This window comes from Capra hircus, chromosome 2, assembly GCF_001704415.2.
Source record: "Capra hircus breed San Clemente chromosome 2, ASM170441v1, whole genome shotgun sequence".
Taxonomy (NCBI): Eukaryota; Metazoa; Chordata; class Mammalia; order Artiodactyla; family Bovidae; genus Capra; species Capra hircus.
Window position 1 is genome coordinate 132012587 of NC_030809.1, and position 16838 is coordinate 132029424.

The 16838-nt window shown below is 41.1% G+C and overlaps 1 protein-coding gene across 7 annotated transcripts in view; it reads right to left on the minus strand.

Annotated features, from left to right (window-relative positions):
• Positions 1–16838, minus strand: part of SAP130 (Sin3A associated protein 130) — a 75017-nt gene that overhangs the window by 16158 nt on the left and 42021 nt on the right. For all 7 annotated transcript variants that reach the window (XM_018065915.1, XM_018065901.1, XM_018065912.1 and 4 more), the window contains one exon: positions 3243–3601. In XM_018065915.1, the coding sequence (XP_017921404.1) occupies positions 3243–3601 (359 nt within the window). The remainder of the gene's footprint in view (positions 1–3242; positions 3602–16838) is intronic.

The following is a 16838-nucleotide window of genomic DNA, read 5'->3' on the forward strand; positions in this document are numbered from 1 at the left end:
CCTCGTCTACTCAGCTCCATCTGTCAACGCCTCTGTGCTATGTGTTGAGCACAAGAGGCACGTCCCTGTCTTAGGCTTTCACATTCGCTGCTCTCTTAGTCTGAAATGTCTTTTTCTAGATACTCTCGTGGCCAGCACCTCATCTCTTTAATGTCTCTTACTCAAAGATCAGTTCTTTGATACAGCTTTCCCTTTAAAATTCTTACAAAAAATCACATCTCCAGCCATAACTTTCCCTTACATTTTGTCTTTTATTTTACTGTTTACTACAATAAACTGTGGAAAATTCTGAAAAGAGATGAGAATATCAGACCACCTGACCTGCCTCTTGAGAAACCTGTATACAGGTCAGGAAGCAACAGTTAGAACTGGACATGGAACAACAGACTGGTTCCAAATAGGAAAAGGAGTAGGTCAAGGCTGTATATTGTCACCCTGCTTATTTAACTTCTATGCAGAGTGCTGCTGCTAAGTCGCTTCAGTTGTGTCTGACTCTGTGCGACCCATAGATGGTAGCCACCAGGCTCCCCTGTCCCTGGGATCCTCCAGGCAAAAACACTGGAATGGGTTGCCATTTCCTACATCATGAGAAATGCTGGGCTGGGTGAAGCACAAGCTGGAATCAAGATTGCTGGGAGAAATATCAATAACCTCAGATATGCAGATGACACCACCCTTATGGCAGAAAGTGAAGAGGAAGTAAAAAGCCTCTTGATGAAAGTGAAAGTGGAGAGTGAAAAAGTTGGCTTAAAGCTCAATATTCAAAAAACTAAGATCATGGCATCCGGTCCCATCACTCCCTGGCAGATAGATGGGGAAACAGTGGAAACAGTGGCTGACTATCTTTCTGGGCTCCAAAATAACTGCGGATAGTGATTGCAGCCATGAAATTAAAAGACGCTTACTCCTTGAAAGGAAAGTTATGACCAACCTAGATAGCATATTCAAAAGCAGAGACATTACTTTGCCAACAAAGGTCCGTCTAGTCAAGGCTATGGTTTTTCCAGTGGTCATGTATGACTGTGAGAGTTGGACTATAAAGAAAGCTGAGCGCAGAAGAACTGATGCTTCTGAACTGTGGTGTTGGAGAAGACTATTGAGAGTCCCTTGGACTGCAAGGAGATCCAACCAGTCCACAATAAAGGAGATCAGTCCTGGGTGTTCACTGGAGGGACTGATGTTGAAGCTGAAACTCCAATACTTTGGCCACCTCATGTGGAGAGCTGACTCATTTGAAAAGACCCTGATGCTGGGAAAGATTTGACGGCAGGAGGAGAAGGGGACGACAGAGGATGAGATGCTGGATGGCATCACTGACATGATGGACAGGAGTTTGAGTAAACTCCGGGAGTTGGTGACGGACAGGGAGGCCTGGTGCGCTGCAGTTCATGGGGTCGCAAAGAGTCGGCCACGACTGAGCGACTGAACTGAACTCTTGCCAGAATGTAATCTCCAAGAAGATGGGAGGTGTGCATGATCTGTACAAAGTGCTTGGTGAAGAGCCTGACAGAATCAAGGCTGGTGCTGAGCCCTGCAAGTTGAGGAAGAACTAGGGTCAGGCCCCTAGTATGGAAAGGTAAGAGGAACTGTCTAGAAGGGTGGCAGAGCAGATGAACAGCATTTCATCTCCTCTCCAGGGTGACCCATAGCATCTTTCAACAGAAGTGCTGAGGTATCACAGGGTGTTACCATAGGATGTTTCATGGCATTATACATGAAAATAAATAAGCAAATAAATACACAGCAGATTTACAGACTGTAGGCACAGCATGACTACACCACTTAACTGAATGAATGTTATGGGAGGTGGGGCCTTCATGCCCCTCGAAATGGAAGAGGGTAATACTAGGTAACTACAGCACAAAATGACTTGTTTTTCACTTTGGCTTTGTCTGTATTATATAAATTCATACACTGAATGTTACTTTTATAGTCAGGAAAAGTAAGACTCCACAATAAATTATGAAAAAACCCAGAAAACAGGGACTTCCCTGGTGGTCCAGTGGTTAAGAACCTGCCTTCCAATGCAGGGGACTGGGTTTGGTTCCCTTGGCAGGGAACTAAGACCCCACATATCGTGGGGCACCTAGGCCATGTGCTGCAGTGAGAGATGTGGCAGGCAACAACGAAGATCCTGAGTGCCTAAACAAGGACCATAGCCAAAAAAATGCCCCAAAACAACAAAAACCAAACAAGCAAACGAATGCCCAGAAAACCAAGCAAACAGAAAGAAAGCCTCTCAAGTGACCTGCTTTTTCACAAATGGAAGTTTAGAGTTGAAAAGAAAAGAAAAAGGGATAGTGGTACTTTCGAGATTTTACTAATCATAAATACGTTTATCAAGAGACTATTTTTTTAATGCAAATCTTACTTTATTGCATAAACAAGGCAAAAAATGCTGGCAGGAAATAAATCATAAATTAATCAGTACTTAGCTATAATCACATTGAGAAATGGAGTATTACCTGCCATATCAATCAGCAAGGATGTCACACTCACCTAGCTCTCCAAGATAACCAGGAAGGAGAACTATATCTGTGCTTTAGCAGCCGTCAGGCTGCAGCCACTACCTGCGGTGAGCACTGAGGGAAAATGAAGGATCCTGGCCACAGAGAGCTGAGATACGTATGAAAGCAACGACTTCAGTGAGCCGGACTCTCTCATCTTCCTACATACAGAAAAGTGCTGAATTCCTTAACTTGACATATCTGGTTTTCTTCAATTCACAAAAATATCTTCACAGTTCAGACTACCTGTCCCATGTTACAAACTTCTATATAACCCGACTCCTCCCCCTGCCTCCTCAGAGCAGTTCTTGAAGGGTCACTTGAGATGCTGTCTCCCAGGCTAAAAGTCCTAAAAATTTCCACTGAATAAAACATAACTCTTAACTTTTAGATTATGACTATTTTTTAAGTCGACAGTATGGTGATCCTCTTCATATGGTAATACTTCCTTAATGAATGTAAGAAGCTATGTTTAAAAATACTCTTGGGGAAACAATCTTTTCATTGATTTGGGTGAGAAATAAAATTAGTTACAAAAATGGCAGCAATATGGTTTTAGTTTTAAAAAGGATGCTTTCTTCTATTTATTAAAAACTAATGAAATGGAAATTTCAAATGGGCATCTAGGAGTCAGGCTTCCAGACTGAGGGGCATACAAGAGTTTGGACTCTTGAGGAGAGTAAGAAAAGGGGAAGAAGCAATTGCCAGCAAAGAGTACCCTACAAATGGACTTACCAGAAACTGGCCTCATGATGTCCATTGGTTCCACTTCTTCTTTAACTTTTATCTCTGGTACAGGAGGGCCCAAAACAGAAGAGAGACTGCCACCCACAGCTGCTGACGGCGGAGGGGCAGCAGCAATGGTAGTGATGGGTGGAGTGATGGGAACTGCTCCAGGAATGGCTGGAAGGGCAACCGCTGGTTGTGACGGGGGGCTAGCTGCTGCAATCATAGTTGGAATGGCTGGTGGAGGCTGCTGAGTGGTGGGTGGGACTGCAATGGTGGGCTGATCACTGTTTTGACTCGACATGGTCTCCATAGACACAGTGACTGGAGTGGCCATTGACACGTGGATTTCTGACTTGGGTTTGGCACTGAAAAACAAAAGCAAAGATGACGTAGCAAACAACAGGAACTTTACTTAACCTGGATCGTCTCAGACGTGAATATTTGTCCACCACACAGTACAACTAAAACTCTATTCCTTGATTTTAGAAGCTGAACTTAAAGGTCACTTTTACAGGGAATTCAAGTTTTAGAACCACTGCCATCAAGTTTTTATAGGCAGTAACGAAAATTAACTTAGAAAACAAAGGGCAGCTTAAGCAAATCGCTGAAAGTCACTTCACTGAAAGGCAGGCAGTCTTCATCAAGCTAGTGTATTTTCTCCCCAAGAATCTGTTACTGTGCACGTTGCCTTGGGAGCTTTAAAACCTGAGTAGATGCAAAACAATACAAACTGAGAATAACTTCCCTCCACTTTGCATACCCAGCCCTCTACCCACAGGCACCACTCTTATAACTTTCCAGTATATGTTTCATCAGAGATACTTCGGACATCTACAAATATAGTGTTCAAAAATGTATTGATTTTTGTCAGTTTTATATGACAAAATTAATGTCCTTACAAATTCTTCTCATTTTTTAAGTCAAATATTTCATTTAACAGCTGTAAAAGTTTGCCTATTTATATCACTACTACTGAAAATCCAAAAGTATCAAAAGCAACACAAGATAATACCCCTCAAGCTCAAGGCCAAAAACAACTGGACTTGTATAGGCAAAAAATTCAATATTGACTGAGACCTCAGAAAATGAACTAAACAGGAATCAGAAATCTAAATGCAAAAATGTAAAACCGTGAAACTTTTATGATCAGAGTTCTTTAGACATGATACTAAAAGCATAATCTATAGAAGAAAAAAAAAGCCAGATAAATTGGGCATCATCAAAATTCAAAAATTCTGCTATGCTAAAGACCATTACAAGAGGTTGAAAAGACTAGGCCTAGATTGGAAAAAAAAACCCAAAAAACCATCTGAGGGGTGCATCTCAGGACAGGGTACTAAGTAAAATAAGCCAATCACGAAGACAAAGAGAGCTGGCACTCTATAAACCTGGCAGGCTCCACATCTGCGGATTCAACCAGCAGGAAATGGAAAATATTCAGGGAAAAAAAATTCCAGAAAGTTCCAAAAAGCAAAACTTGAACTTGCTGCTTACTCGCTAAGACATACACAGCAATGACACTGTATGTATTGTTAGTAATCCAGAGATACATAGGTTACATGCAAATACTGTGCCATTTTATATAAGGGGCTTGAGCTTCTATGGATTTTGGTATGTGCAGTGGTGTGGGTTATGGAAGCAATGCCCCAGGGATATTGAGGGGTGATTGTTCTGTAGGACTCCATTTATACAAGGTACCTAGAGTAGTCAAATTCATTGTAAAAGAAAGCAGAATGGTGATTTCCAAATGTGCACTCATCTCCTGTGGGAACACCAAAATCACAACCAGCTGCTGAACAACCACTGACAAGACGATGTTTGAACCAAAAAAACGATACCCCATGTCCAAGGACAAAGGAGAAGCTGCAACGAGATGACAGGAGGGGCGCAATCATGTTAAAATCAAATCCCATACCTGCTGGGTGGGTGACTGGAGACCCAGAATACCAAAGAAGTTCTCCCACTGCAAAGGATCTATGCCCCACATCAGACTTCCCAACCTGGGAATTTGGCAAAGGGATGGGAATCCCCAGGGAATCCGACTTTGAAGGACAGCGGGATTTGATGACAGAACTTTCACAGGAGTGGTGAAAACAGAGATGCTTGTAGGGCACAAACAAAGCAATGTGCGCACCAGGACCCAGGAGAAAGGAGCAGTGACCCCATAGGAGACTTGAGTCAGACCTGCCTGTGAGTATCTGAGGGTCTCTGGTCTGCCACAGGGACAGGGGCACCGGCAGCAGCAGTCCCGGGAGGTGCATGTTGGCACAGACTATTCTGAAGGTAGCCGTTAGCCTTACCATAGAACCTGTAGGACTCCGGGACTGGGCTGCCTCAGGCCAGACAAATAACAGGGAGAGAGCACAGCCCCACCCACTAGCAGACACTGGATTAAAGATTTAATGAACACTGTCTTGTTGAACATTAAGACCTATAGGACCTTTTAGAACTAACAACCAAAAAAGATGTCCTTTTCATTCTGGGGGACTAGAATGCACAAGTAGGAAGTCAAGAAACACCTGGAGTAACAGGCAAATTTGGCCTTGGAATGCGGAATGAAGCAGAGCAAAGGCTAGCAGAGTTTTGCCAAGAGAACGCACTGGTCATAGTAAACATCTTCTACAAACAACACAAGAGAAGACTCTACACATGGACATCACCAGATGGTCAACACCGAAATCAGACTGATTATATTCTTTGCAGCCAAAGATGGAGAAGCTCTATAGTCAGCAAAAACAAGATCGGGAGCTGACTGTGGCTCAGATCATGAGCTCCTTATTGCCAAATTCAGACTTAAATAGAAGAAAGTAGGGAAAACCACTAGACCATTCAGGTATGACCTAAATCAAATCCCTTATGATTATACAGTGGAAGTGAGAAATAGATTTAAGGGTCTACATCTGATAGATAGAGTGCCTAGTGAACTATGGACGGAGGTTCATGACACTGTACAGGAGACAGGGATCAAGACCATCCCCATGGAAAAGAAATGCAAACAAGCAAAATGGCTGTCTGGGGAGGCCTTACAAATAGCTGTGAAAAGAAGAGAAGTGAAAAGCAAAGGAGAAAAGGAAAGATATAAGCATCTGAATGCAGAGTTCCAAAGAATAGCAAGGAGAGATAAGAAAGCCTTCTTCAGTGATCAACGCAAAAAAATAGAGGAAAACAACAGAATGGGGAAGACTAGAGATCTCTTCAAGAAAATTAGAGATACCAAGGGAACATTTCATGCAAAGATAGGCTTGATAAAGGACAGAAATGGTATGGACCTAACAGAAGCAGAAGAGATTAAGAAGAGGTGGCAAGAATACACGGAAGAATTGTACAAAAAAGATCTTCACGACCAAGATAATCACAATGGTGTGATCACTCACCTAGAGCCAGACATCCTGGAATGTGAAGTCAAGTGGGCCTTAGGAAGCATCACTATGAACAAAGCTAGTGGAGGTGATGGAATTCCAGTAGAGCTATTTCAAATCCTGAAAGATGATGCTGTGAAAGTGCTGCACTCAATATGCCAGCACATTTGGAAAACTCAGCAGTGGCCACAGGACTGGAAAAGGTCAGTTTTCATTCCAATCCCAAAGAAAGGCAATGCCAAAGAATGCTCAAACTACCGCACAATTGCACTCATCTCACACACTAGTCAAGTAATGCTCAAAATTCTCCAAGCCAGGCTTTAGCAATACATGAACCGTCAACTTCCAGATGTTCAAGCTGGTTTTAGAAAAGGCAGAGAAACATCAAATTGCCAACATCCGCTGGATCATGTGAAAACCAAGAGTTCCAGAAAAACATCTATTTCTGCTTTATTAACTATGCCAAAGCCTTTGACTGTGTGGATCACAATAAACTGTGGAAAAGAAAGAGATGGGAATACCAGACCACCTGACCTGCCTCGTGAGAAACCTATATGCAGGTCAGGAAGTAACACTTAGAACTGGACATGGAACAACAGACTGGTTCCAAAGAGGAAAAGGAGTACATCAAGGCTGTATATTGTCACCCTGCTTATTTAACTTCTATGCAGAGTACATCATGAGAAATGCTGGGCTGGAAGAAGCACAAGCTGGAATCAAGATTGCCGGGAGAAATATCAATAACCTCAGATATGCAGATGATACCGCCCTTATGGCAGAAAGTGAAGAGGAGCTAAAAAGCCTCTTGATAAAAGTGAATGAGGAGAATGAAAAAGTTGGCTTAAAGCTCAACATTCAGAAAACTAAGATCATGGCATCCAGTCCCATAACTTCCTGGGAAATAGATGGGGAAACAGCAGAAACAGTGTCAGACTTGATTTTGTGGGGCTCCAAAATCACTGCAGATAGTGACTGCAGCCATGAAATTAAAAGACACTTACTCCTTGGAAGGAAAGTTATGACCAACCTGGATAGCATATCCAAAAGCAGAGACATTACTTTGCCAGCTAAGGTCCGTCTAGTCAAGGCTATGGTTTTTCCTGTGGTCATGTATGGATGTGAGAGTTGGACTGTGAAGAAAGCTGAGCACCGAAGAATTGATGCTTTTGAACTGTGGTGTTGGAGAAGACTCTTAAGAGTCCCTTGGACTGCAAGGAGATCCAACCAGTCCATTCTAAAGGAGATCAGTCCTTGGTGTTCTTTGGAAGGAGGGATGCTAAAGCTGAAGCTCCAGTACTTTGGCCACCTCATGTGGACAGTTGACTCCTTGGAAAAAGACTCTGATGCTGGGAGGGATTGGGGGCAGGAGGAGAAGGGGACAACAGAGGATGAGATGCTGGATGGCATCACGGACTCGATGGACGTGAGTCTGAGTGAACTCTGGGAGATGGTGATGGACAGGGAGGCCTGGCGTGCTGCAGTTCATGGGGTCGCAGAGTCGGACATGACTGAGTGACTGAACTGAACTGAACTGTCTTGCCCATCTGAGTAAGACCTAGTTTTCAGGATGGTTGCACAAGCCTCTTATCCTTATCCATCAGAGGGCAGACAGAAGAATCAGTGCTACAATAGCACACCCTCCAGAACAAAAACCACATCGCAAAAAGCTAACAAAAATGATCACAAGGATCAGAGCCTTGTCTAACCCAATGAAGCTAAGAGCCACGACATCTATGCAGGGCCGACCAAGGTGGACAGGTCATGGTGGAAAGTTCTGACAAAGCCTAGTCCACTGGAGAAGGCAACAGCCAACTACCTCAGTATTCTTGTTTCAAGAACCCAGTGAAGAGTATGCAAAGGCAAAAAGATTGACACAGGAAGAAGAGTGTATATATACATACACACCCCAGGTTGGCAGGTGTCCAGTATGCTACTGGCGAAGAGCAGAGAAACAGCTCCAAAAAGAATGAAGAGGCTCGGCCAAAAGAGAAATGCCACTCAGCTGTGGATGTGTTTGGTGGTGAAAGTAAAGTCTGATGCTGTAAAGAACAATACTGTATGGGAACCTGGAATGTCAGGGTCATAAATCAAGGTAAACTGGAGATGTCAAGCAGGAGATGGACCAGAGTGGGCAAATTTAATTCAGATGACCATGATATCTGTTACTGTGGGCAAGAATCCCTTAGAAGAAATGGAATAGCCCTCTTAGTCAATAAAAGAGTCTGAAATACAGTACTTGGGTGCAATCTCAAAAGTGACAGAATGATCTTTGCTCGTTACCAAGGTAAAGCATTCAGCATCACAGTAATCCAAGTCTATGCCCCAAATACTAATGCTGAAGAAGTGAAGCTGCACAGTTCTACAAAGACCTACAAGACCTTTTAGAACTAACACCCCCAAAAATGTCCTTTTCATTGTAGGGGATTTGAATGCAAAAGGAGGAAGCCAAGAGATACCTGGAATAACAGGCAAGTTTGGCCCTGGAGTACAAAATGAAGCAGGGCAAAGGCTAACAGAGTTTTGCCAAGAAAAAAACACTGGTCATAACAAACACCCTCTCCCATCAACACAAGAGATGACTACACATGGACATCACCAGATGGTCAATACTGAAATTAGACTGATCATATTCTTTGCAGTCAAAGATGGAGAAACTCTATACACTCAGCATAAACAAGACACAGAGCTGTCTGTGGTTCCAATCATGAGCTCCTTATTAAACAATTCAGGTTTGAATTGAAGAAAGTAGGCAAAAACCACTAAACCATTCAGGTATGACCTAAATCAAATCCCTTATGATTATACAACAGAGGTGACAAAGAGATTCAAGGGATGAGACCTGCCAGACAGACTGCCTGAAGAACTAAAGATGGAGGTTTGTAACAAGGTACAAGAGGTGGTGACCAAACCATCCCAAAGAAAAAGAAGTGCAAGAAGGCACACTGGTTGAGGTCCTATAAGTAGCTGAAAATAGAAGAGAAGTGGTAAAGGGGAAAGGGAAAGATACACCCAACTGAGCGCAGAGTTCCAGAGAACAGCAAGGAGAGAGAAGAAAGCCTTAAATGAACAATGCAAAGCAACAGAGGAAAACAACAGAATGGGAAAGACCAGAAATCTCTTCAAGAAAATTAGAGATAGCAAGGGAACATTTTATATAAAAATGGGTACAATAAAGGAGAGAAAGGCAAGGACCTAACAGAAGCAGAAGAGATTAAGAAGAGGTGGCACAAATACACAGAAGAACTATACAAAGAGGTCTTTAATGACCTGGGTAACCATGATGGTGTGATCACTCACCTAGACCTAGGCATCCTGAAGTTTGAAGTCAAGTGAGTCTTAGGAAGCATTACTATGAGCAAAGCTAGTCAGGTGATGAAATTTCAGCTGAGCTATTTCAAACCCTAAAATATCATGCTGTTAAAAAGTGTTGCACTCAATATACCAGCAGATGTGGAAAACTCAGCAGTGGCCACAGGACTGGAAAAGATCACTTTTCATTCTAATCCCAAAGAAAGAAAATGCCAAAAATGTTCAAACCACCATATAATTGCACTCATTTCACGCACTAGCAAAGTAATGCTCAAAATCCTTCAAGCTAGGCGTCAACAGCACATAAATCAAGAACTTCCAGATGTACAAGCTAGATTTAGAAAAGATAGAGGAACCAGAGATCAAATTGGCAGCATATGCTAGATCACAGAAAATGCAAGGGAACTCCAAAATAAAACGTACTTCTGCTTCACTGACTTTGCTAAAGCCCTTGGCTGTGTGGATCACAACAGACTATGGAAAATTCTGAAAGAATACCAGACCACTTCACCGGTCTCCTGAGAAACTTGTTTGCAGGTCAAGAAGCAACACTTAGCAATGGACATGGAACAATGGACTGGTTCAAATTTGGGAAATGAGTACATCAAGGATATATAATGTCACCCTGCTATTTAATTTACAGGCAGAGTACATCATGCAAAATGCTGGGCTGGATGAATACCAAGCTGGAATCAAGATCGCTGGGAGAATTACCTCAGATATGCAGATAATATCACTCCAATGGCAGAAAGTAAAGAACTAAAGACCTTCTTGATGGAGGTGAAAGAAGAGAGTGAAAGAGCTGGCTTAAAACTCAACATTCAAAATATTAAGATCATGGCATCAGGTCCCATCACCTCATGGCAAACAGATGGGGAGAAAGTAGAAATAGTGGCACAGTTTATTTTCCTGGGCTCCAAAATCACTGAGGACAGTGACTGCAGCCAAGAAATTTAAAGACACTTGTTCCTTAGAAGGACAGCTGTGACAAACCTAGACAGTATATTAAAAAGCAAAGGCATCACTTTGCCGACAAAGGTCAGTGTAGGCAAAGCTATGGTTTTTCCAGTAGTTATGTATGGATGCAAGAGTTGGACCATACAGAAGGCTGACACCGAAGAACTGATGCCTTGAAACTGTGGTGCTGGAGAAGATTCCTGAGAGTTCCTTGAACTGCAAGGAGATCAAACCAGTGAATCCTAAAGGAAATCAACTCTGAATATTCATTGGAGGGACTGGTGCTGACGCTGAAGCTCCAATGCTTTGGCCACCTGATGAGAAGAACTGACTCATTTGAAAAGACCCTGATGCTGGGAAAGATTGAAGGTGGGAGGAGAAGGGGACAATAGAGGATGAGATGGTTGGATGGCATCACAGACTCAATGGACATGAATTTGAGTAAACTCTGGGAGGTGGTGATGGACAGGGAGGCCTGGAATGTTGCATTCATGGTGTTTCAAGAAGTCAGACAAGACTTAGCTACTGAACCAACAACAGAATCATATAAATTAATAATTGCCTTTGAGTAAATGGATTAAATGCACCAATCAAAAGACAAAGACTGGTTGGGCGAAAATAAAAACAAGACCCACGTGAGACCTAGGGACACTTACAGACTGAAATTAAGGAGATGGCAGAAAGTATTTCATGCAAATGGCAATCATAAGAAAGGTGGAGTAATAATATCTGTATCAGACAAACTTTAAAACAAATATTGTTATAAGAGAAAAAGAAGGACACTGCATAATGCTCAAGGGTTCAGTCCAAGAAGACAATATAACAACTATAAATATACATGAACTCAACATACGAATACCTCAGTATGCAAGGCAAATACCAACCACCATAACGGGATAAATCGACAGTAACACAACAATAGTGGGGTAGGTTGGCACCCCACTTTCAACAACGGACAGATGATCTGGTAGAAAATTAAAGAGGAAACTCAGGCTTTAAATGACACGTTAGACCAGATGGATTTAATTAATATTCATAGAGCATTCCAACCAAAAGCAGCAGACTACATATTCTTTTCAAGTGCACGTGGAACATTCTCCAGGATTGACCACTTGTTGGATCACAAGGTGAGCCTTGGTAAATTTATGAAAACTGAAATCATATCAAACATCTTTTCTGATCACAATTGCTATGAAATCAGAAATAAAGTACAAGAAAATAACTATAAAAAACACAAACACATGGCAGCTAAACATTATGCTACTAAACAAGCAATCGAATCACTGAATAAATTTAGAGAAAATAAAATAATACTTAGAGACAAATGAAACTAAAGCACAATGGTGCAAAACTTATCGGATGCAGCAAAGGGAGCTCTAAGAGGGAAGTTTATAGCAGTACAATGTAACCTCACGAAAAAAGAATAATCGCAAATAAACTACATAACCTTACACCTAAAACCCCTAGAGAAAGAACAACAAACAAAATCTAAAGTTAGCAGAAGGAAAGAAATCACAAAGATCATAGCAGAAATAAATGAAATAGAGACAAAACAATCGCAAACATCAATGAAATTCAAAGTTGGTTCTTTGAAAAGATAAAATTGATAAACTTTTAGTTGGACTCATGAAGAAAAAAAGGGAGAGGACTTACACCAATAAAATTAGAAATGAAAAAGGAGACATTACAACTGACTCCACAGAAATACCAAGAATCATGAGACTACTATGAGCAACAATATGCCAACAAAATGGGCAACCTGGAAGAAAAGGACAAACCAATCAAAAGCAGCGAAATTGAAACTGTGATTAAAAACCCCCCAATAAACGAAAGTTCAGGACCTGACTGCTTCACAGGCAAATTTAATCAAACATTTAGAGAAAAGTTGGCATCTATTCTTCTGAAACTGTTTCAAAAAACTGCAGAGGAAGGAACACTTTCAAACTCATTTTTGAGGTCACCATCACCCTGATACCAAAACCAAAAAGTGGGCAAAAAGGGTACATATCTTAACATAATAAAAGCCATATATGACAAACCTACAGCTAGCATCATATTCAATGGTGAAAAGCTGAAAGCATTCCCTCTAAAACCAGGAATAAGACAAGGATTCTACTCTCACCTCTTTTATTCAACATAATTTTGGGAGTCTTAGCTACAGCAATCAGGAAAGAAAACAAAGTAAAGGGAATCTAAATTGGAAAAGAAGTTGTTAAACTGTCACTGTTGACAAAATGACATGATACTAAACACAGAAGATCCTAAAGATGCTACCAGAAAACTCCAAGAACTCATCAATGAATCTGGTAAAGTTGCAGGTTACAAAATTAACATGTAGCAATCTGTTGCATTTCTATATATTAACAACAAAAGATCAGAAAGAGAAAATTCAGGAAACAATTCCATTTACCACCACCTCATAGAGAATGAAATACCTATGAATAAACCTACCTAAGGAAACAAAAGTATAAGTACTCGGAAAAGTATAAGATGTTGATGAACTACTCTAGGCAATTTACAGATTATCAGTGCAATCCCTATCAAATTACCAATGGCATTTTTCACAGAACCAGAACAAAAATCTCAAAATTTGTTTCGAGACACAAAAGACCCCGAATAGCCAAAGCAATCTTGAGAAAGAAAATAGAGCCAGAGTAATCAAACTCCCTGACTTCAGATTACACTACAAAACTACAGTCATCCAAACAGTAAGGTCCTGGCACAAAAACAGAATTACAGATCAATGGATCAGGACAGAAACCCAAAAATAAGATCACGCACCTGTGGTCAATTAATCTATGACAAAGGAGGCAAGACTGCACAACGTTGGAAAGACAGTCTCTTCAATAAATGGTGCTGGGAAAACTGGACAGCTACATACAAGTTTAAAAAAATGAAATTAGATCATTCCTTAACTTCATACACAAAAATAAGCTCAAAATAGATTAAAGACCTAAATGGGAAACTGGACACTATGTAACTCCTAGAGGAAAACAGAGGCAGAACACTCTCTGACATAAATCACAGCATTATCTTATTTGTCTCCCACAGTAATGGAAATAAAAACAAAAATAAACAAATAAACAAATGGGACCTACTTAAACCCAAAAGTTTCTGCACAGCAAGGGAGACAACAAACAAAATGAAAAGACAACCCTCAGATTGGGAGAAAATATTTGCAAATGATACGACTGATAAATTGCAAAATTTACTAACAGCTCACAACACCTAACAGCCTAAACACACATTTCTCCAAAGAGAAATCTTTATCTGCACTAGCAAGGATAAAGACGCTGCTATGAAATGTGCACACTGACTCCAAGGATTAGTTAAGGTAGATAAGCTGTCCCTGCAAGTGATACTGGCAGAAACCTCACATTAAAGGAACTCTTAGAGAAAATTTACAATATTGAAAATACAAAAGATAAAATGTCAGGGCAGATCCAAATTTAGAAAGCAATATGACAATGCACTAAAGCATAGAAGGACTCTTGCACAAATTATATAATATGGATAAGGCAAGCACTGTTCCAACTACCGTTGCCCCTTGGTACTCATCCCCTAGGGGATACGAAAATACAGATACCAAAACCTGTGGATGCTCACCATGTGTTTAAACCCTCGGACAGAGAGGGTGAACTCTTGATGAGTTTTTAGAAAGAAATAAAACATTTTAATGTTTTAATGTCTCAGTGCGTCTGATGTTCAAATTACAGCGTACTAAGTAAATTTTAGGTTTTTTTTTTCCACTTCCCTATATATTATGGGCTTCTCTGGTGGCTCAGATGGTAAAGAAGCTGCCTGCAGTGCAAGAGACCTGGGTTTGATCCCTAGGCCAGAGAGATTCCCTAGAGAAATAGGAAGAGCGTTTTCAATATTTTCACAAATGTTTTTAAGGTCACAAAAAAATTATAAGTAACCATGTACAGTTTCTGATTACATGGTTATTTGTACATTTTTGCACTAATGTACAAAGTGGTGACCGCAAGTACTCCAACATCAAAGTCCAGGTCCCTGCTCTTTCCTCTGCCCAAAACAGTCTTACATCAGGGAACACGTGGCTCTTAAAACCTGTGCTCAGAGAAACCTTCCTGGAAGTCATCACCTCTTCTCCCATCACTTATATTCCTTTTACACTGGTTTCTTTTTCTTCACATATTTATTATTTCTCTACATTCACTAGACAGTACGCTTAAGGAATGGACCCTTTGTTTCAGTCACTTTTATTTCCCTGGATTCTGAAATGATAGTTAGTACACATATGGCATTCATAATTTTTTGAATGAAGTTTTATGAAGTTCAGTTCTATTCAGTCACTCAGTCGTGTCTGACTCTTTGCGACCCCATGAACTGCAGCACGCCAGGCCTCCCTGTCCATCACCAACTCCTGGAGTTCACTCAGACTTACATCCATTGAGTCAGTGATGCCATCCAGCCATCTCATCCTCTGTCATCCCCTTCTCCTCCTGCCCTCAATCCCTCCCAGCATCGGGGTCTTTTCCAATGAGTCAACTCTTCGTATGAGGTGGCCAAAGTATTGGAGTTTCAGCTTCAGCATCATTCCTTCCAAAGAACATCCAGGGTTGATCTCCTTCAGAATGGACTGGTTGGATCTCCTTGCAGTCCAAGGGACTCTCAAGAGTCTTCTCCAACACTACAGTTCAAAAGCATCAATTCTTCGGCACTCAGCTTTCTTCACAGTCCAACTCTCACATCCATACATGACTACTGGAAAAATCATAGCCTTGACTAGGTGGACCTTTGTTGGCAAAGTAATGTCTCTGCTTTTGAATATGCTATCTAGGTTGGTCATAACTTTCCTTTCAAGGAGTAAGGAAATTAATTTCCTTTTAATTTCATGGCTGCAGTCACCATCTGCAGTGATTTTGGAGCCTCCAAAAATCAAGTCTGACACTGTTTCTGCTGTTTCCCCATCTACTTCCCATGAAGTGATGGGACCAGATACCATGATCTTAGTTTTCTGAATGTTGAGCTTTAAGCCAACTTTTTCACTCTCCTCTTTCACTTTCATCAAGAGGCTCTTTAGTTCTTCTTCCCTTTCTGCCATAAGGGCGGTGTCATCTGCATATCTGAGGTTATTGATATTTCTCCCAGCAATCTTGATTCCAGCTGTGCCTCTTCCAGTCCAGCATGTCTCATGATGTGCTCTGCATATAAGTTAAATAAGCAGGGTGACAATATACAGCCTTGACATACTCCTCTTCCTCTTTGGAACCAGTCTGTTGTTCCATGTCCAGTTCTAACTGTTGCTTCCTGACCTGCATATAGGTTTCTGAAGAGGCAGGTCAGGTGGTCTGGTATTCCCATCTCTTTCAGAGTTTTCCACAGTTTATTGTGACCCATACAGTCAAAGGCTTTGACACAGTCAATAAAGCAGAAATTTATGAATAAGTAGATCTAAATATGTTAACACAGTAAGCTATTACTGACATAAGTAAAAAATGCCATATAATAAACAATCAATAAAGTCTTATTTCTAAGAATGTATCAGCCTATCTACATATGTATGTGGAAAAAGATGTGGAAAGATACTTAACAAAACTTTAACCAATTAATATTACTCTGGGGGTGCTTTCCAAGTGGTTCAGTGTTAAAGAATCTGCCTGCCAATGCAGGAGATGCAGGTTCAATCCCTGGGATGGGAAGATCCCCTGGAGAAGGCAATGGCAACCCACTCCACTATTCCTGCCTGGAAAATGCCATGGACAGAGGAGCCTGGCAAGATACATAATCCATGGGGTTAACAAAGACTCAGAGGCTAAAACAGTAACAAATTACTCTGGGGAGGGGGACTAGAGAGGTGAGTGGAGAATGGCACAAAGATTTTTACATTATACTTTTTATATTGTCTCATTTTCTTTTCCAAAACACTATTTTTAGAATTAAGAAGATGAATAAAATAGCATGTATTAACTGTCATCATGCCATTTTTGACAGCAACAGGAACTGGGTGTTC